This window comes from Phoca vitulina, unplaced genomic scaffold, assembly GCF_004348235.1.
Source record: "Phoca vitulina isolate PV1807 unplaced genomic scaffold, GSC_HSeal_1.0 scaffold69, whole genome shotgun sequence".
NCBI classification, from domain to species: Eukaryota; Metazoa; Chordata; class Mammalia; order Carnivora; family Phocidae; genus Phoca; species Phoca vitulina.
Window position 1 is genome coordinate 6874927 of NW_022589772.1, and position 22087 is coordinate 6897013.

The following is a 22087-nucleotide window of genomic DNA, read 5'->3' on the forward strand; positions in this document are numbered from 1 at the left end:
AGAGCAATATTTCTTATAAATATAGATACAAAGTTCCTCAACAAAATACTAGCAATCTGAATCCAGGAACGTATAAAAAGTATTATACACCAAATGGGATTTATTACACGAACGCAAGGTTGGTTTAACATCCAAAAATCTATTAATGTAATACACCATGTTAATAGAATGGTGGACAAGAAAACCATATGATCATCTCAATAGACTCGGAAAAATAATTTGGCAAAAGCCACCACCCTTTCATGATAAAACTCAAAAAGTTAGAAATAAAAGGGAACTTTCTGAATATGATAAATATTATCTGTGAAAAACCCATAGCAAACATACCTGATGGTGAAAGACTGAAAACTTTCCTCATGAAAAAGCCCAGGATTTCTTTTCTTAACACTTCTATTCAACACTGTACTAGAAGATCTAACCAGGACAATTAGACAATAAAATGAAATATAAGGCATCCAGATTAGAAAGGAAAAGTAAAACTATCTCTATGTGCAGATGACATGATCTTGTACAGAAAAAAATCCCAAGGAAACCACAAATAAATTATTCAAGCTAATAAGCTCAGCAAGGTTGCACAGTAAAGGACAATACAAAAATTAATTTCATTGTTATACAGTACCAATGAACAATCTGCTAATGAAATTAGGAAACATTCTATTTACAATAGCACCAAAAGGAATAAAATACTTAGGTATAAATTCAACAAAAGTAGTGCAAGACTTGTACAATGGAAGCTATAAGCATTTCTGAAAGAAATTAAAGACGATTTAAATAATTGAAAAGACATTCTGTATTCATGGATTGGAAGATCCAGTCTTGTGTGTCTTCCATTCCAACATGGCAGTATTTCCCAAATTGATCTACAGATTCAACACAGTCCTTATCAGAATACCAACTGACTTTGTAATAATTGACAAGGTAATTCAAAAATCCATATGGAATCACAAAGGACACGGAATAACCAGAACAATCTTAAAAAAGAACAAAGCAGGAGGACCCACACTTTCTGATTGCAAAACTTAATACAAAGCAATGGTAATCAAAACGGTGTGGTACTGACTTAAGGATAGACGCATAGGTCAAAGGAATAGAATTGAGAGTCCAGAAAATAAACCCTCATGTTTATGCTCAAAGAGCCCAATTTAAAAATGGGCAAAGGATTTGAATAGACAGTTCATGAAAGACGATATACGGATGCCCAATAAGCACATGCAAAGATGTTCAACACCATCAGCTATGATGAGGCAAATCAAAACCATGAGATACCAGTTCACATCCACTACAATGGATGTTCAAAAAAAAAAAAAAAAAGAAAGAAAGATGGACAATAACAAGCATTGGTGAGGTTACGGTGAAATTGAATCCTTCGACATTGCTGATGGTAATGTAAAATGGTGCAGTCCTCTTGGGAAACAGTTCAGCAGTTTCTCAAAGTTAAACACAGAGTTACCATTTGACCAGCAGTTCCGCTCTAGTTGTATACCAAAGAGAAATGAAAACTGCCTCCGCAAACACTTGTACATAAAGGTTTATGACATGATTATTCATAAGAGCCACAAAGTAGAAACAATGCAACTGTCCATCAACTGATGAATGGATGAACGGAAGGCGATCTGTCTGCACAATGGAATATTATTTGGCCATAAAAAGAAATGAGGTAGTGATGTATGCTACAATGTGGAGGGCCCTTGAAAATGTTATGCTAAATGAAAAAAAAAAAAAAGCAAGCCACAAAAAGACTGTATATTGTATGGTTCCATTTATCCAAAATGTCCAGGATGGGCAAAGCTATGACCCAGAAAGCCAGTTCATGCATGGTTGCTTAGGGCTGGGTGGTCACTGGAAGGGAACTAGGGAATGAGTGCTAATGGGTACAGAGTTTGTTTTAGGAGGGGTAGAAAGGTTCTAAAATTAAATTGTGGCAATGATTGCACAGTCCTGTAATATTAAATATACTCAAAAATGCTGAGTAGTTGGGGCACCTGGGTGGCTCAGTCGATTAAACATCTGCCTTCGGCTCAGGTCATGATCCCTGGGTCCTGGGATTGAGCCCCACATCAGGCTCCTTGCTTGGTGGATAGTCTGCTTCTCCCTCTCCCTCTGCTGCTCCCCCCTGCTTGTGTGCGCACTCGCTCTCTATCTCTCTGTCAAATAAAAAAATAAAATCTTTAAAAAAATGCTGAGTTGTGAACTTTAAATGGGTAAATTTTCTAGCTTTAAAATTATATCTCAATAAGGCTGTTTCTTTAAGGGGCACCTGGTTGGCTCAGTCAATTAAGCATCTGACTTTTGGTTTTGGCTCAGGTCATGATTTCGGGGTGGTGGGATTGAGCCCCGCGTCAGGCCCACGCTCAGCGCAGAGTCTGCTTGAGATTCTCTCTTTCCCTCCCCCTCTGCACCTCCCCCCACTCGTGCTCCTCTCTCTAAATAAGTAAAGAAATAATCTTTAAAAGAAAAGCTGTTTATTTAAGAAAAAAGCACAGCACTGGGCACCAAGTGAACTCTCAATCATTATAAAAAGAAGCAAAAATGTGCTCTGCACTTGAAAGAACTTTATGGGGTTTATCTCACATAATCCTGTCAAATCTCTCCTGACGTAGGTACTATTATCGTCAGCTTACAGATGAAGCAACTGGGACTCCGTTTATGGAATTTGTTCATGATCACACAGCTAAGACATGGTCTCTACCTTCGGATTCCAAGCCCTTGCTGTTTTCCATAGACCCTGTTGCCCCTTTCAATATAGAGTCAACGTAATTAGGTCGAATGGGTTCAATTCAGGCCTTAGTGGCTGTATCTAGATCTAGGGTACTTTGGATCAGCTGGGGGAATACTACGTCACGACCCTCTGAGCCTCAGTGAAGAAGCGCTCTAGGGCAATGCTAAGCCAGGAGCGTGAACTCTCAGTTCTGGAGGTTTCTATCCTCAGGCACTGTCCACAGGTTGGGGTCACGCCCCAGGTGCTAACTACCTACGAGACAGCTGAACAGTCAGCCCAGCCAGCCTGGCAATGAGCTGCCATCAGAGGTGGCTCCCGGGGGCATGTCCAATAGGCAGGTGGTGACTCCTATCAGACGAGGGCTGGAGGTCTAAGGATGGCTCCCCTCCCTGCAAGGTGGGAACATTTCCGAACAGCAGGCTGACAAGGCCAGGTGAGGCATGGCCCACCACTTGGTACTGTGATTTCCAGATCTGAGGAGCAGTACAGTGCTGTGCGGAGGAGAAAATATGTCTGGAAAAGCCCAAATCTCCTCCAGACATAAGGTTAGAAATGCATTAGAAATGCAAGGGGAGCCAGGTGCGCTGGGCTGATGGCTGGAACAGTATGTCTCTCGGATTGCAAATCTGCTGTAAATTGCTCATCAGCTTTCCCCAAGGGGGATGTCCTAGTCTAGCTCTCTGTACTCAGCCACTCAGAAGACTGACTTTCAAAAAAAATGCTTGCAAAGAACAGGATAGTGATCCCATTAGTTATGTTAAAAAATACACGCAGTGTGTGTATACACACACGCGCACACACACACACACACACACACACAGAGTCAGTGCAACACTGAGTCAACCAGCCTTCTATTAGTTGGCTTTGCTGTATTCTATAGTCTGATGATCAAGATTGGTCAAAGGGACGACCTAGAGGCCTTTAGAGGCCCTCAAGTTCTTTCTGAATCATCAAAAAAGCACCTAGTATGTTCAGTCAAGCTTGAGTACTCTTGTGTGCTGCTGGGATTTAACTACATGAAAATGGGCGAGCCACGCATGGGATATACAGTAGCCATTAACCAGAATATTCAATTCACCATACCAAGCTGTTTCCTAACCATGGGAGAAAATCAGTGAGTTCTTCTGACTGTGGCCCCCACTGGGGCCCCCAAAGCCTTCTTTTCTTGGATTTCCCCCATGATACTGGAGAGAGATGGCAGCTGAGCATGGAGTTGGGCTAGCTGGCAGTTGCTGTGGGACAAGAATATAGAGCCCAACAGAGAGATCAGGCCCTTAAGCGGGCTGGAGCTTTGGCCCTGAGGACAAAGCTCAGAGGAGGCTGGCAGGATGCCTGTTCCCTATAGATCTTTGCTAAACAACAACTGGGCACTGGGGCTTCTTTTCTGGGACGGAAGTTGGGGGGGGGGAACCCATGGAGGAAATGTATCTCAGCTTTGTACCAGGAACTGATGGCCCCACACTGTGACCTGGGTGGAGGGCTCCCCAGTGTGCTTCTTGCAGTGCCCCTGTCCGTTTCTTGGGGCCATGGGGTCAGATGTGCACGCCAGCCCCCAATCGGCAGGGCTATAATGCTTACCACACCCCACCCACCAAGGGCACTTAGTGGTCGCCATCGAGCCAGCAGCTAACAGTTCAAAAGGCCGAGTACTGGGCCCGGGCATGGACCCACACCCCTGGGGAGGCGAAGCAGAACAAGCAAGGCGAACACCACAGTGGTCCTTCTGGCTCCTGCACCAAAACGGGCCCTGGGCTAGAGGCAGTCGAGCCACTGTCACTCTGCAGGCCCCAAGGGGGACGTTCAAGAATCAGGGAGGGGCTCTGAAGCCATGCCCGGCATTTACAGAAGCCTTCTTTCCAGGCTGCAATACCTTCAAGAGAATCCCATGAAATTGATTTACCTCTGGAGAAGTAACAGGGATGCAACCCCGGGTGTGTTCAGTGAGACCAAAGGGAAACAGGAAGCCTGTGCCCTCACTTGGTGCCATTATCCCCACAGAGAGATATATACTTAAGAGCACTGACCAGGGTGCTGATGGGATGACAGAACCCTCTGGAAGGTAGGTGGGACTACAGAGCCATCTCTGGGGCCTTCAGAAAGCAGACCCCCCCCCCAAAGAGCCCTCACTTCCACATCTGGTTCTCGGCTGGGCTCCAGCCTCCTTCTTCTGCCTTTCCTTCTCCCTTTCTCTCTCCCTATCCTGCTCAGTAAAAGGCATCATTGACTTGGCTGTGATGACAGAGAGGAACAGAGGGGACAATGACAAAGCTAACACGGGCTTGGCTGTCACTGGCCATCTGTAGGCTTAGTAACACCTATGGCCATCCGCTTTGGAGCTATTCACCTGGGGACGTGTGGCAACCCGGCCTCCTGGCTTCTTCCTATTTCTAGTCAGTTCCTTTGCTTCTCTATGTAGAGCCCCTGTCTATGCCTCGGGGCCACCTGTCCTTTGGGCCACCTGTCCTCTCCCCGGTCTATGTTTGGTAGATTGCCTTCTACGTCCTGTGGACAATGTTAGGAGATGTACGCATGGGCTTGTCATGATGTTTGTGATGAAGAGACAATGAGGTGACAGGGTGTGTGGGGTTGCACGGCTCTCCGGGAGCTGGGGTAGCCTTTGGGAGTGTGCTTCGGCTCTCAAACTCCTCCATCTAGATCAGATGTGATCACACTGCAGCTTTGAAGAGAGAAGAAATGGCCGAGCTGCCAGGCAAGAGGAGGGTGAGGCTTTGGCAGGTGAGGAGGGCGACTGCGGGGTAGGAAGTCTCAGCTTCCGCCATGACGTTTGGGTACTGGGCTGGAGGGAGGCATTTCCTGCGTGTACGTGAGCCTTAGGTCTAGTATGTGAAGCCCCTGCTCTTCAGGTCTCCTGCTTTGGTTCGGGGCAGCAGGATCTGGGCTGGGCTGATCTTTCCTCAGGCCCCTGCTTGCGCCAGCACCAAGACAGCTCCAAGGGGTGGCTGCACAGAGTTGCCTAAGGGGGAAGCCTCAGGTTGGGGGCCGCACTTGACCTCGTTCTTGGTGGTCATCCTCTCGTATCTCTAAGCCTCCCACTGGACTATACTCTGCCTGCACAATCTTTCCTATATCAGGCTTCCACGGCCTCTTAACTTCAGGCAGCTCTGTCAATCCCCCTTACGATGAACAAGAGAAAGATTTTATCTTCACTTTCAACCTCCACCTTCCACAAAGCCAGAACGCCCATGTGTCTCTCCTAGATCATTGTACCTTTAAAGCTGTGCCTTAGATCTAATGCAGTTCTCTAACTGGTTCTACTTATTGCTTATTTGCTGTTCTTATCTTACATTCATTCACTGACTCGATCGCCATGTGTTGTCACAGGCATCCTTTGTGGGACAGGCCCATCTGAAGGCCAGCTGTCTTTCCCACCGGCTTGTGCCAGGTAGGACCCAGCGGTACATCATTGGCTCCTGGGAAACCGGGGTGCTGGGGGAATGGGGTAAGCACTAAGGCAGCGGAGCTCCTCCCTCCCTGGCTCCAGGGTCCAAAGGGCTTCCGGCATACTGAAAACTGAGGCTGAGCCCTACCTGCCTTGATCATTGGAGGTGGAAGAGGCTGGCTGGCAGGCCTGGAAAAGACCATCTTCCTGGAGTCCAGCAGGAGACGGCAGTACCCTGCGATCAGGCAGGCAAAGTTGGTGGCTTCAGGCCACTCCATCAACAGCACCAGAGGCTGGGGGAGAGACAAGAACCATGAGAATGTGAGAAGGAGGGGAGGAGGTGCACGTCCAGGAGGACGACTGTGGGGCGCCTGGGTGGGTCAGTCGGTTAAGCGTCTGCCTTCGGCTCAGGTCATGATCCCGGGGTCCTGGGATCAAGCCCCACATCGGGCTCCCTGCTCAGTGGGGAGCCTGCTTCTCCCTCTGCCTCTGCCTGTCGCTCCCCCCGCTTGTGCTCTCTTTGTCAAATAAATAAATAAAATCTAAAAAAAATAAAATAATCTAAAAATAAATAAATAAAATCTAAAAAAATAATAAAAAAAAAGAGGACAACAGTGAAAAGATGCCTTGCAGAGGGACAGGAATCCTACTTTCTGAACCAAAAATCGAGGCGCATGGACTGACAGACCATTTCTTCTGGTTTGAGAGTTTATTTATAGTGAACTCATACCCAGGTATCAAAATTAAATCAACCTTTAATTACACATTTAATGAACTACCTTTACAGAAAAAAGATTAAAATTATATAATATCGTGGGACTGCTGCATGGCTGTATTTGTGTTCACTGGGGTCCGGCAGATGCGCGCACCAGCTGGGAGAGGTGGGGTGAACCTGGGAGTCCTGGCTGGACTGGGGAACATCCCTGATAGAAAGTTCCTGAACCCACAAACTATCTCTTGCTCATCTCTATAGCCCTCTCTGCCCAGTACCCAGAATGGCTCCCAGGACATGGACACTCCATGCAACAAAATCCTCACTGTGCCTTCTGGGCCCAGTTCTTTCTGGCCTGCAGCTCTGCTCAGACCTCCATGCCCCCCCTTTCCTAAAGTGTCCTCGAGAAGCTAGTTGGTGTCCCCTGAAACAGTTCCTTGGTCCAATACATGTGTGAAACACTGGGTCAAACAAAGCTATGCAGAGACTTGTACTTATGGGAACTCTCAGATGCTTTCACATATGAATGTGCACTGTGAAATGTTAACGGGGGGGTTTTAGGATTCCAACATTTCCCAAATTATTTGACCAGAACCATCTATTTTCATAGAAAATCTCATGGTAGTAGGGTGTAGCTTTTTTTTTTTTTAACCTACTTTAGGAAATGCTAACATACTCTGTTGACTTTTGTTCTTGACCCTGAATCAGTCAAATTAATCCTGGGGTTAGCTGGTTGACTGTTTCAGTGACTTGGCACCGATATACCAAAAAAAGATAGGAACCCCCCCCCCAAATCAATACCTTTTCAAGAAACCTTCCCAATATCTGTATCGTGATTTTGACAAGAAGTCTGGGTTAGACTGAAGTCAGCCATGGGAGCATTCCCCATGGGACAGGGCAGTGGCCTTCAGAGAAAGACAATGGAGACTGGCTGAAGAGGAAGCCATGGGTCCATGACTCACCTTGACTTTTGGGGGCTCCCAGACCACGCATGAAGAGCTAAAAGAATGAAGATGGAATGAATCCCTTCCCTGACCAGTGAAGTAGCTACTGCTACAGTCCAGATGAGACGTGATGGGGGCATCCATGAAGGTAGGGGCAGTAAAAGGAACACTGTGCAAAATTTGGTTGAACTTGGTCACCAACTAGACTAGCCTTCTTGGCCTGGATCATCACCTGGGGAACAATTCTGGATCCAAGCCAGCTCACCTTTTAAATACGGTTGCCCAAGTCCCCTTGCTATCTCCCAGGATCCTGACACATAGCTCGGGTTGACTATTTTGTATTCATCCAGACCAGGGGCTGGCAAACTTTTTCTGAAAAGGGCTAGGCAGCAAATACTTTAGGCCTTGTGGGCCACACACTCTGTCGCAGTAACTCTGCCATCGCAACGTGAAAGCAGCCATAGATAATCTGTGAGCTAAACAGTGGGTGTGACGGGGGTCTAAGAAAACCTTATTCACAGAAACAAGCAGGGGGTCAGGTCTGGTTTGATCTAGAAGGGAAGCTTCTTTCCAGCCCAACACAATTGTTCATATTCATTTTCACACCTCTCAGCTTGTTTCATTTGCCAACACTGATCCCCTTCTCCTTTGGAAATTCTTTTCTTCACTTCTGTTTCCATGAGGTGACACTAGGTTCTGGTTCTTTAGTCCCTGACCATTTCCATCTCTCACGCTTGCTCTTCTTGTGCAGCCTCCCAAGAATCACCATCCTCAGCCTCTTCCCTCTCGAACTCTTTTCCTACCTCAGTGCTATGTCTCTATCACACGGGCTTGTGCTGGCTCAAATCCTATCTTGAATTGTTTAGTTATTTTATATCCAATGACACTGCCAGCCACGGTAAGGCATTTGGATTCCACCCCACAGGCTATGAGTTGATGATACTCCTGTGGAGCTCACTCAAAACCATCAGGAAGAAAAGGGACCATCTGTACCCCGAGGAGCCGCTGGCTCCTTTCTCCAGTGAGAAGGGGACCAGGGACGAGATGTTACTTTTGGGTCATTTTTTTTTTTTAAGTTTTTATTTTAATTCCAGTTAGTTAACACACCCTTTGGGTCATTATTAAGAAGGGGAAGAGGGGGTGTTTGTACCTCTAGTGAATGGATGCTTCTCAGTCACAACAGAATGGTCAACCTTGTGTACAGCAAAGGAGAGACAGAAGGGGAATGGGAATGGGGAGGGGGAGAGGGCCTTGCCCCCTTGCCATTAATGACAGAAGGATACACGGAGGTCTGGGTGTGGATAGCTACTACCACCATCACTAGGAGGACCCAAGACTCACTAGGCTTGCCTCAGGAGCATTCGCCGACATCATGGCCGCTCCTGCTGCCACTGCTTTACTTCACGCCCTCATTGTCTTCCTCCAACACCAAAACTTCTCAAGGTATGTGTGAATGGGTGACAAGTGGGCTGAGATCTCGAGCCCCTGTTGCCTCTGGCTCCAAGCTACCTCATCTGTTGATTCTAGTGAGCCATACAAATTGTGGCATTTTTCACGATGTGGAAAAGGTGAGGACACACTAACCTCAGGACTCCCAGTAGCCTCCTGATCGGCCTTCCTGCCTCCAGTCTCTACCCACATCACTCCACTCCACCTCCATACTGCTGCCCGAGGTTCTAAAACAAGACTCTCACGTAAAATGCCCAATATCTCATCACCTGAAACCTATTGTCTTCTCATGTCATATAAAGCCTTTAGGACCTGGACTTGATCTACAGCTCCAAGCATATCTCTCACTAGCTTGCCTGTGCCCTCCTCCCATCCCCTGCCCCTCTCCTTGTGCTCCAGCAAGGACATAGCATTTCCAGTTTTCCAGAGATGCCACGTTATTTGACCACTTCATATCTTAACTCACACTCTTCTCTCTGGCTGAAATGCCCCTGCGGCCCACTCTGCCCCCCACCCCCCAGTGAACTGCTACGTGCTGGTGGGATAGCTCGTGGACAACATGAACCTCTGATAGGTAACAAACATTCATCCCAGAACAGAGATGCCCTCATGGAACTTACAATCTAACAGGAAATAAGACAGAAACCAAATAACCATACAAATGAATATGAGTGGAAGGTGTGATAAGCGCTATGAAGGGAAAGTACAGAGAGTTATCAGAACATAGAATGTTCTAGATCAGTGTGTGGGTAGGTGGGTGTGAACGTGTGCTCGTGTGACTAATTTGGGTTTGGAAGCTGGAGAGAGCTTCTCTGAGGAAAGGACCTTGGCTGACGACTAGAATGACATTCCATTTGACCAAAGTACAGGATGACTGGTTTGACTGACTGATGGACAGATGGACTGGCTCGCTGGCTAAGGAGCAGTCTGATTCACTGGTGCCCTGGCTGACAGGCTGGCTGCAGGACAGGCAGAATGCCTAATAGCCTGACACCCTGACTGGTTAGCTGCCTGGCTGGCTGGCCAATGGACAGATCAGAGGCAGAGTGACAAGCTGGCCAATTGACCTGTCTGACTTTGCTTCAGTTTCCCCTCCTTTTCTCTTACCCTAAATACAGCCTGATGTGGGTAATGAAACAGCACGAAGGCAAAAAATCCTGTGCACAGAGAGGGCCAGGTGCATCCCCAGCTGGCTCAGCCCAGCACATCGGGAGTCTGTCCTCTGCATGCCCACATGGCCAACTGAGCACCCCAGCATGGGCCAAAAGGAACTTGTCAAAGGAACACAGATGTGCTTTTCGCCAGCAGGGGTAAAAATCAAATCAAAGGCAGGCAACCAAAGAGGTTGGGTAGGTTTTCTTAGAAACCTTCAAAGACATTTTATTTTAAATAGGATTTTAATGATTGTGACGTCTAATGTAATGCTTGTCCCTACAGAAAGCACTAGAGCAATAAAGCTCAAACATGAGAGCAGGAGACACACCGGGCCATGAGAGATCCCTTGGGACATTCCTTTGATGATTTCTTTTCCCCCTTATGTGCTTCTGTGGTAATAGGGTATGGTAATGGCCCAGTGGCGTCTCAGTCCCAGACTGCTGTCTCTTGGAGAAAGAGATTTGCATACTACCTCACGCTCAATCCACTAAGAGCAAGTAAGCAGAGTGAAAACCGTAACTAAATATGCCCAGGCCATCTTCCAACATTAAAGGATAAAAGGGGGATGGGGTTGGAGGCATGGCCATCCATGAGAAAGTAGAGCAGGGATTAATTTGCTATGCCCCAGCCCCATCTCCTTCCCGGGGTGTTCAGAGTGTGTTGGGAGCTCGCAGGCATCCTGCACTCTGGGATGCCAACTAGGGAGGGGACTGGCCTTGGGGTAGCCTCAGTGCACTCCAGCACCTCTGAAAATTGGAAAAAGATGGGACTCCAGGGACACAGAAGGGCAAGGGTACAAGGCAATTGTCCTTGGGTCCCAGGGAACCAGTACATTTGGGGTCTTGCCTCCACGGCCCTGGGGAAGGCTAACTGGGCATAACCAGCCAATTTGGAAACAAGGCAGAATATCACTTTAAGGCAGTGTTTCTCAGGCCAGACACATATTACGATTCCCTGGGAAGCTTGAAAAACCTATATACCCCAGCCTCACCCCCCAACATTCTGGTTTAAAAGGTCTGAAAGGAAGGGCCCAGGCAACCGGTAGTTTTTAAATCTCCATACATGATTCTAATGTGCAGTCAGAGCTCTGAGTGAGAAATCTTAGCTTCACCAGGCCCTTCCAGAATATTCCCAGGCCAGTGTGGCATATCTAGGAGGAAATGAGCCCAAGTCCGGTTTTTAACTTCCATGCTCTTCGTTAAGGGAATTCAGACATTCTTTTTTCAGGATACCTTATACAGTGGCATGCTGGGAAACATTAAACAAGCAGTTCTATGGAGTTCTGATGTGTATTGTTTGCCAATTCCCCAGACCCCGCCCCCCCTCAAATCCTTCCCTTTGTTCACATATATGGAGAGAGGCACCACTCAGTAAACACAGATACTGCTGATACGGAGTGCCTCCAGGAAGCTTCCTTAATCCCTGAGCCAGAATTAATTTTGCCCTCCTCTGTATCCTGATATGCTCTTGGCACCTCCTCTCTGGCGCCCTCTTTAGGAAGGCCATGTATTGGCACACTTCTTTCCTACAGCACAGAGAGCTTCTTGAGGGCCAGAAGCCATGTTTTCTTTTCGTTTCATGCTTGTACCTCCCATTGGGTTTAGCCTGCTTCCTAGCAACGCTGAGTTCATACTAAATGACCTTCGGATGGAAGCCTGGATCTTTTTTTTTTTCTCCCTCAATCTTCCTCTTTTTCTCCTATCACCGTATCATTGATCCTATCTCTGCTGATTTATCTGCGAAAAGTATAAATACCATCCTGTCCATTCCATAGGGCACCGCCTTGTAGTGATACACACAGCAGACATCTCTGATTCTAGATGCATCCGATCTAATGTAACAAAACTTGGGGATGAGCAGCACATTTCTCAGTTGAATCCTATCTTTAATGTAGGGGATGAGAGTTTCCTACTTGAAGGAATCTCACGGTTATGTTAGTTTCCTGTTGCTTCTGTAACAAATCAACACAAATTTAGAGGCTTAAACAATACACATCTGTTCTCTTACACTTCTGGAGGTCAGAAGGCTGACTCGAGCATCACTGGGCTAAAATCAAGGATAGACAGGGCTGCTTCCCTTCTGCAGACCACCCACATTCCTTGACTCATGGCCCCTTCCTCCATCTTCGAGGCAAAAAAGGTCAGGCAGAGTCCTTCTCATCTCCCATTACTTTGACCTTCTCTTCAACCTTCTCTTCTACCTCCCTCTTCTACTTATAAGGACCCTTGTGATGACACCAGGCTCACCTGGATAATCCAGGATAATCTCCCTATCTTAAGGTCATCTGATTAATTCCATCTGCAACCCTAATTCTCCTCTGCCATATCACATGGCATATTTACGGGTTCTGGGGATCAGGGCGCGGGTATCTTTGGGAGGGGCCACTATTCTGCCTAGCAGAAACATTCTAATGCAAAATGGATAATTCTCCTGTGGTTTTTCATATGCACCATATCGCCTGCTCAAGTGGGCATACCAGAACTATCTACCACCTGGCAGTTGCATCGCCTACCTAACCATGTGCTGTTTCCCACTCAGCAGAGTGCAATCTTCTCCTACCCCCTCCATTCACCAATGCCATGTCCCGTTTATCCCGGAACACAGTCTCTCACCTCTCCACCCACCTGCAGTTTGGACCCTCCGTGTGCTGTGTGCATAGCCCTGGTCTTCAGTGTACCCAGGATCCAGGCAGCAGGCAGTAAGGGTTAGCTATAATAAGACATGTGTGTTGTATGTGCAAGAGGGGAACGTGTGTGGGCATTCACACGCATGCGCTTGGTGAGTCTGTATGTTTCACACTGGCTCTTTCTCCTGACCACTGTTGTCCCTCCAGCTCAGGCCATGCCCTCGTCTCTTTGCCTTTGTGCTAGGGCCACGATCCCCTCCTCGCCTCCCTGGCTTCACACTAGCCTTGCCTTCGAAGCTTTTAGCCAGCTTGTTCTGCCCACCCTCAATCTCTCCAATCTTCCTTCTCGTTATTTTCCTCTCCAGCCAAGCAGCTATGCTTATCGACCTGCACATATGGCGTGCTTACTTCCGTGCTTGCTCTCTGCCTGTGAACACAATCCCACTTCTCTCTGCTAATCTGTGCCTATCACTTCAAGATCCAGCTTAAAACATGCTCTTGTGGGAAGCCAGTTCTGCTTAACCCCTTCCCGTTCTTTGGTTCCATGTTCTGCACCATACTCACCTGCAAAATTTACTTCATGTTAACTTTTCTTCATCGCTGTTTTGCTTTTCAAAAAATAACAGCTCTCATTTGTTTAGTACTTACTATGTATCAGGCACTGTGCTAAGACCTTTTGCCTACATTTTCTCATTTAATCCTGAACAACCACCTTTTGAGATAGGCATTCCATTGCGCAGTTGAGGAAATCAGTGTTCAGAGAAGTTAAGTCCCTTTTTCAAGGCCACACAGCTAGGAAGTGGTAGAACGGGGACTTGAACCTGATCTGTCGGATTCCAGAGCTCCATACATGTTCTGATATTGTGTTATTAAGGCAGGTTGTGTGTCTTTGTGAGTCTAGCCTCCCCAGTAAGACTGTGGTCTCTCCTGGGCAGCATTCATGCCCACACCTGTGGCTGGATCGCCCCTAGAAATGAGAATAGTGCTCCCCACTCAGTCAATACCCACTGACCCTGCTCAGCTTGGTTCCTCCCAGAGCTCTGGACACAGAGGTCAGTGGTTCTCAAATCTGGCTACACTACACAATCACTTGGGGAACTGAAAAGTAAATAAACCCTGATGCCCAGGCTGCAGCCTGACCAATTCGATCACAATCTCTGGAAACAGGACCCAGGCATCTGCATTTTTAAGACGCTCTCAAGGAAATTCTATTGGGCGGCGAGTGTTGAGAATCCCTCGTACAACATAGAAGAAGAGTCCTCCAGAAAGTTTTTTCCCTGTTTTAAACCCTTTTTATTTTTCAGGAAGCCACATCTACCCTGCATGTCTTCTTGTCTTTCCTCACCCTTCCCTGTCCACCTGGCTTTTTACCCAGCGACATCTGTGGAGGGCAGTGATCATTGGTTGAGGAAGTGGCCACAAGCCAATTAGATATCAGCTCCAGGCGGGTTCCTAAACCAATGGGAATACTGGGAATCACAGGTGGAAAAATTAACATATTAAAGCTTTCTGGGTTTCACAAAGACAAAAATAAATAATTTGCTCTTTTAGAAACAGCAAGCACTCCATCTCTTAATCTGCTAACAACATCTCCCCTGGGAAATCCTTTAAGAAAGGAAAACTGCCCCTCCTCTAATAGCTTCCGCCAGCTGGCAAGCAAGCCTGCCCCCCCCCCCCCCCCCCCCCCCCCCCCCGCACTGGTTACTGGGTGTTCAACAGGAGAGCCAGGGAGGGGGTGGCTGACCATGGCTGTCAGACTCTGCACGGGTAACAGGTGCTTGCCAGTCTGAAGGAGCCAATCTATGGGAAAGGCTCTAAGATTCTGGAAGAGCTGGACTCTGGGAGGTAAAATGTGGACTAGGTCCTGCCTGTTCCCCATCTCCCTAGGCCTCCTTGGGTCTGTCCACATGTTCAGGCACCCCCTCCCCCATGATTCCAAGTGTCTATGCCTATGGCAGGGCTCCCCAACTGGTGTGCACATATCCCTTCAGCCTCTGGGTTGGCTAGACAGAGCCTGGGGAGGCTGAAGTCTCTGGGGCTGGACCATTTATCCCATTGTTCTGCATGAGTGTCATTTTCTGTGCATGCTGTGACACAAGAAAGATCCGGAAGCCATAGCCTGGGGGCAACTCCAAGTTCAATTGCCCCGCCCTCTGCTGAAGACCCCCTGTGGGTTGATCTGACACTTCCTAGCCTTCCCCAGCACTGGCTGACCTTAATATGTGGCCAAGACAGCATGTCCTACAGGGCTGAGAAAGGAAAGAAAGATGAGCCCAAAGGGGCCCAGGGTCTGAACCACTTCAGAATCACTGACCCCCCTGGAAAGGCTCAAACTCTCTTTCTCGAGTCTGCTCCTTCCTCTGTTCCTAAGGCCTGTCCCTGGAGAGCAGGAGCTCCTCAGAGCTGGGCTTACCTTGGCATCCATGATGCTGGTCTCCACCCGGGCCACGCCCTGGTTCTCCCGGAACAGCTGGATCTTACTGATCTTGCTGAACTCGGACAGCACAGTGGTGAGGTTGGTTTTGAGGTCAATAACATGGCTGATGCCGTGACGGGGTCCCACCAGGAGAGTGGTGGCTGACTGCTTCTCGTCCTGGGCCCCAAGTGTGGCGGGCAGCATTCACGGAAAGAAGGGCAGAGGAGGCAGGAAGAAATAGGAAACAGGCATTGAACTGGTTCTGTTGGCAGGTCTGGAAACATCAAGGGCTTAGTGCCAGGGCAGGGGGACAACCGTGAGGGGAAAGTGGTCTGGGATGCTCCTGTTCCCAGGGTAGGCCCCGGGTCACTGGTCTCAGGGGACACCTTAGCCTCAGCAACAGGCTGAGTGAGGTGGGCAGTGGCAGGGCTGGCTCTAGCAAAATCGTGACGTAGGGGACGTTTCTGTTTTAAAGCTCTGCAGCATCCTTTTCCCACCAAGCCCCAGGAACTTTCCATTTGTTGCTGCGGGTCACTCGGTGACCCCCAGTGCTCTGCCTGAACAGGTGGCATCTTGTGTCTGGTCTTTACTTCCTCGGGCCCAAGAGCCACTGAAACTTGCACTCCTCACCTGGTGCCAAAAGCTAAACAGTCACTCTGCCTCAGGTGTTGGGAGTTGATTGGGTGCTTAAGAGCAGGGTCGGGGAATCCCGACATTTGCTCTTTGACTGGCAAAACAGCAGTCTTTTTTTTTTTTTTTTTTTTTAGTATTTATTTTATTTTTTTAAAGATTTTATTTATTTGCCAGAGAGAAAGAGAGAGAGAACAAGCAGGGGGAGCTGCAGGCAGAAGGAGAAGCAGACTCCCCACTGAGCAGGGAGCCCAATGCGGGACTTGATCCCAGGACCCTGGGATCATGATCTGAGCCAAAGGCAGCTGCTGAACTGACTGAGCCACCCTGGCATCCCTGAAAAACAGCAGTCTTAACCCAAAGGAATGGCCTATCGGAATTTCAGCCCCGGCAGGGGGGTGCGTGGGGGTGGAGGGAGGGGAGTAGGCTTTCAGGGATCTGCAAGTCCCAGTATGTAAATACCTCCCTCTGCTCCTGGTGGACCGGATTCCCTTAGGTGGCCCGACAGGCTCCTGAGCACCATCAAGCCTGAGCCCTCTGCTGGCCCATTCCTGGCATTCGCATCTCCCCAAGGAACCTCTGTGGGTCTGCTATAGACACTTTGCTAAGCGGCTTCCCATCAGTGTGCCCTAGGAGCATGACAGCATGTTCCCCAGAGCATGACAAGCACCTGGATCCAGTCAGCAAGACGATTTGAATTTCCTTTCACGGTGGCTCACTAGGGTGAACCAGCCTGGGGCACAGGTTTAGGGGGATCAGCTGTGCACCGTCGGGGAGGGGTGTTACTACGGTGGGGGCCCTGGGCAGGAAGGGGGGAGTATGCAGACTCAGAAAGCCTGGGGTGGGGGTGGGGGCTGCAGGGGCAGGGGGAAAGCCAATGGGGTAGGGCAGGGGTTGGCAAACTCTGGCCCACGGGCCAAATCCGGTCCAACACCAGCGTTTATACGGCCCACACTCTGAGAATGATTTTTACATTTCTAAATGGTTGGAAAAAGAACCATGTTTTGTGACATGTGAAAATCACACGAAATTCAAATTTCGGTGTCCATAAATAGATACTGGAATACGGCCACGCTCATTTGTTTCTGCATCGTCTATAACTGTTCTCACGCTATAAGGGCACTAAATAGTTGTGACAGAGACCCGCATGGCCTGCAAAGCCTAAAATATGTACCATCTAGCTCTTTATGCAACAAGTTTGCTGACCCCTGAAATCAAGGAAAGGGGACCCAGAAAGGTCATGGAGGGATACTGAAAACGAATACGGCCTCCTACTTGACCATTTTACCAGAGGCGGGACTGGAGCACCATGGGAAGGGAAAGGGAGAAAGAGGAGGAAGAGGAAGGTCTTTAGAAATATTTGCTGACAGAGAATGCCACCCTAAAGCTCTAGTGGAGTCCCTCCTGCCCTCCACCCAAGCCCAAGCGCACACAAGGGACTCCCTCCCCCACCACGGCCCTCACTGACCAGGCCCACAGTGTTGAACAAAACGCCCGTGAATGTTGGAAGTTCATTCAGAATTCGAAGATACTGGAGCTTTGCCTGAATTGCAGAGCCCTGTGGAAACAACCCATGCAGACACGTGAGAAGCCTGAGTTGCACAGGAAAAGCAAACCTGTGTTCTCAGGAAGGAGTGTCAACATCTTAGGACGGGCACTAGTCAGGCTCGTCAGCAAGCCACACCGGGTATGTGAGGAGACCCTCAGAAAAATGGCAGGAAGGTTCCAGTTTGGACAACTCTTGCCTCTAGTCATCCCGTGTCCCTTTCTAAACCTTCCTCTGACCTCCTGATCCTTGTGCCTTAAAAACCCAGTTTAGTCATTTTGTTCTCAGGATAATTCCAACACCTTTCCCCCAGCTCGGACGTCCCACCTCATCTATACCTGTGTCCTGAGATCCCCTACTGCTGCCTTGGTACTGGCCATCCCCAGCCAGGGGTCCCAACAATGCCTTTAATCCTGAGCACCCCTAAGCCTCAAGCCTGTTCTTCTTCTGCCATCCCCTCATAGAAAAGTCTCTCTCAGTGGTACCAGCTTCCCCAGGCCTTTGAGCCAGAAACCTGTATCACACCGGGCTTCCCCCTCATTCTCTCACCTGAGTGCCACCAGCCACCACATCACCTTGATTGGACCTCCTAACTTCCTCTCTGACCTACCCATACTCTTTTCCCTCAACCCCTCCCCACTGCTGGTAAGGGTGGCAGCCTCAAACAGAAGTTCGATCATGTCAGCCGCCTGCTTAAATCCTTCAATGCCTTCTTGACGCCCACAGGATGAAGTATGACCTCTCTCCACGGCACACGAGGTGCTCCAGGAAGCGGCTCCTGCCAGCTTCTCTGGCTTCCTCTCGTGCCCCCTCCCGAGGCATGTGCCTTGCGCTCTCTGTACTTGCTTATGCAGAACTATTTGCATTTCTTTCCATGCACAATGTTCTCTTATATCCCCACGGCGTTGTACAGACGGATCTGCCTGCCTGGGAAAGTCTTCCTCCCCCTCCCGCCTCCCCCTCATCTAGACAAACTCCTATCTGTCTGTCAAGACCCAGATCTGGCATCAAACGCACCAATTCCTGGCCTTTTCTACCTCCCTAAGGCTGGGCTGGGTGTTCCTCCGCCTCCGTGTTTCCAGAGCCCCCACGCCTGTTGCTTGGTGTTGTGACTGACTGGCGCTCTGTGTTGTGACTGTCGTGTTTCCCCACTAGCCTGTGCCTGACTTAGGGCTGGGGAGCAGGCAGGCCTTTTTAATCTTTGCCTCTCCAGCCCACGCACAGGCGGGGGGGGGGGGGGGGGGGGGGGCGGATCCTCAAAAAAAAGTGTTTGCTGAGGAGATGGTCGGGGAGGAGGGGAGCGCTGATGTTCTCCCTCTGGGAATAAAACAATTTGATTAAATATGCACAGCAAGGTAGGCCTGACTTAACTCTCTGGGGAAATTTGCATCTTAAAAGAGAAGCTTGTGGATAATACAAGTAATCCGGAATGGGTGGTATATGGGGGGGGGGGCAGGGCGGGGCGACTGTGTCCTTTGTCTCTGTCTGTATGCTGAATATGCGGCTTTTAACCACCCCTCCTGCCTCCTGGGCAAGAAGCAACCAGAAGACTGAGAAGGGCTAGAGACCTTCAGGGCTGGAGGTGGAGTGACTGGGAGTCCCTCAGAGGGCACAGCAGTGACGTGAACCCTCGCCACGCTGCCCAGTGACCCATGCTCCAGGTCAGGCCTTGTCCCACCGGGCTGAGCTTTCATCTCCCAGAATTCCCTATTCCCCGCCTGACGAATTAGAAAGCTAATGAGGAACAGAGCAGTCCTTTCCATGGAAAACATGCCTCCCCAGAGTCCAGTGCTGTCCACACAGCAGGTGCTCAGTCAGCACAGACGAAATGGGCGGAATGATCTGAGAATTGCCTCCTCCTGCACCTCGGCCCGGCCCCTTTGCTTTGAGGTTCCTGGGCTCTCGCGGTGACTTGCCCCTGAGCAGCTCAGGTTTGGGGAAAATCCCTCTCCACCATCATCCCCCATATCCAGCCAAACTGGATGTGTACCCAAGTCAAAAACGGGGGTGGGGGGAGTTCCCTTGGAAGACCAGACCTGCTGGGAAACCACACAGGAGAGCTGCACAGCCCCAAGCGCCTGAGCAGGGCCCCAATGGATGACACTTGGTACCTTGGTGCCAGTGGAAGGATGTGTTTGGTGAGCCTTCAGTTGCTGTGAGAGAGATTTCCGGAGGTTCTTCTCTTTGATGCCCTGTAGGAGGGAGGGGGGAAGAAAGGGTTCCAGGCCCCATTCCTTCCTAAGAGCAGAAAGAAGAAAAGCGAGAAATTAGTGAGGGCGACAGAGCGGGGCTGAGAAAAGAAGATGGTGAGGCAGAAATCAGATCTGAGAGACAGAGGGAGGGATGGAGCCTGTAAGAAAAAGAGAGGGATGGGGGCAAGAGAATCCCATTGGCCATGATTCTCTGGTAGAAGCTGGAGCTCAAAGGCATCACGGCCTAGGTGTGAGGAACCATAATCCTCACTCCCACCCCGGGGCCCTACATTCCTGAAAAGCATAGCACAGCTCAGTCGTTGCACTTTCTCCCTTCACAGCTATTTGCCACCTTCCCAAAGGGCCCTGGCACAACTCACTCCACATTCTTGAGCGAGATCTTCTGACTGGGTCGAGTGGCCGAGACCGTGATATAGATGTGGAGGGCAGCAAGGCCCAAAAGCATCTCCGGCTTGGGGTCCATTCCAAAGCGTTCGCGGATAACATCGTTCCGACTCTGCAGGAGAGGGCAGTCCAAACCTGTCAGTTAAAAAAGATGTTCCCTCCCCACCCCCCACCCCCTACTCCACCCCAGATCTACTCCCTTGCATCCCAGAAAAGAATGGCGGTGTCCAGTAAGACATCCTAGATAAAGGGGAAGAGGAAATTTCTGCCCTTGGGGGAGAGGCAACAGAGGAACCTTGGGTCTCAGGGACACTATTTTGCTTCATTCAGCAGATCCTGGACAGGCCTCTCAGGGATAGATGCACACAATGGCGACGTCCAAATGGGCAGAACATCTAGGTCACTGCAAAAGTGAGACACGGCACCACTCTCTTTCTTTCGTCTTGTTACAAGAGGCCTAAACTCACTCCCCAGCCATACAGGGATCTTCTACTAGCTCAGATGGGAATAAAGAGAGATACTGGGAGGAGCTCTCCATAGCACTCTGACCCCAAAGCCCAGGGTGCAGGGATGGAGCAGATATTCTGTTCCTAGGGGTCTGAAGGTCAAAAGCAGCAATGAGTCAATCTTCTCTATGTTATCCTAAAGGGGGTCCCCGGGAACTACTGGTCAAGGGTATGATAGTGCACAAACCCTGAGGGTTAGAGTCTCAGCTCCTGATGATTCAGCCTAGGTTAGACCAGTTGCCCATTTGGTTGAGGTGAAACCTGGATGAGCCGAGGGACTAGGGAGCCACAGTGGTATCACCACAGCATAGGAGAGAGTGGAAAAGGAATGCTTCATCAGTGATCATCTATGTAGAAAATCCAATGGAATCTACCAAACGCCTACTAAAACTAATGAGTTAGCAAGGCTGCAGGACATAAGAGCAACATACAAAAACCAATTGCATTTCTACATGCTTGCGACAATTGGAAAGTCAAATTACAAGTCAAAACCATTTATAATAGCATTGAAAACTCTAAAATAATTAGGGATAAATCTGTCAAAATAAGTGAAAGGCCAGTACACTGAAAACTAGAATATCCTGATGAGCAAAATTAAAGAAGACCTAAATAAATGTAGAAATATACCATGTTCATGGGTCAGAAGACTCGTTATTAGTACGATGTCAATTCTCCCCAAACTGATCTATAGATTCAACCCAACCCTAATCACAATCACAGCAGATTTTTGGTAGAAATTGACAAGCTAATTCTAAAATTCAATGCAAAGGACCTAGAATGACCAAAACAACTTTGAAAACGAAGAACAAAGTTAGAGAGTAAGTGCTACCTGATTTTAAGACTTACAAAGCTACAGTAATCAAGAGTGTGATGTTGGCATAAAAATAGACAAGTAGATCAATAAAGAGTTCAGAAATAGACCCACACCTTTATAGACAACTGATTTTTGACAAAGATGCAAAGACAAGACTGTGGGGAAAGGATAGTCTTTTCAACACATGGTGCAGGCACAGCTGGATATTCATAATACAAAAAAGAGAGAGAGAGAGAGAGAGAAATTTGGTCGATACCTTGTACTGCATAAGAAAAATTATGTCAAAATGGATCACAAACCTAAATGTAAAAACTAAAATGCTAAAACTTCTAGAAAAAAAAGGAGAAAATCTCTGTGACCTTGAGTTAGGCAAGGATTTCTTCGATATGGCATTATGAGCATGATCCATGAAAGCATTATCCATCAAAGAACAAAGTGAGAAATTAGACTTCATCAAAATTCAAACGTTTGCTCTGTGGAAGACACTGTTTAAAGACTGAAAAGGGAAGCCACAGACTGGGAAAGAAAACTGCAAATAACATATCCAACAAGCAACTTCTATCCAGGATATAT

At 48.6% G+C, this 22087-nt stretch overlaps 1 protein-coding gene across 1 annotated transcript in view; it reads right to left on the reverse strand.

Annotated features, from left to right (window-relative positions):
• FRMPD3 (FERM and PDZ domain containing 3) overlaps nt 1–22087 on the reverse strand; it is a gene marked incomplete at its 5' end in the record, with an annotated part of 81642 nt that overhangs the window by 9045 nt on the left and 50510 nt on the right. Inside the window, 5 exons of the mRNA XM_032392772.1 lie at nt 6268–6412; nt 15419–15598; nt 17520–17609; nt 19709–19835; nt 20170–20306. Of these exons, the coding sequence (XP_032248663.1) occupies nt 6268–6412; nt 15419–15598; nt 17520–17609; nt 19709–19835; nt 20170–20306 (679 nt within the window). The remainder of the gene's footprint in view (nt 1–6267; nt 6413–15418; nt 15599–17519; nt 17610–19708; nt 19836–20169; nt 20307–22087) is intronic.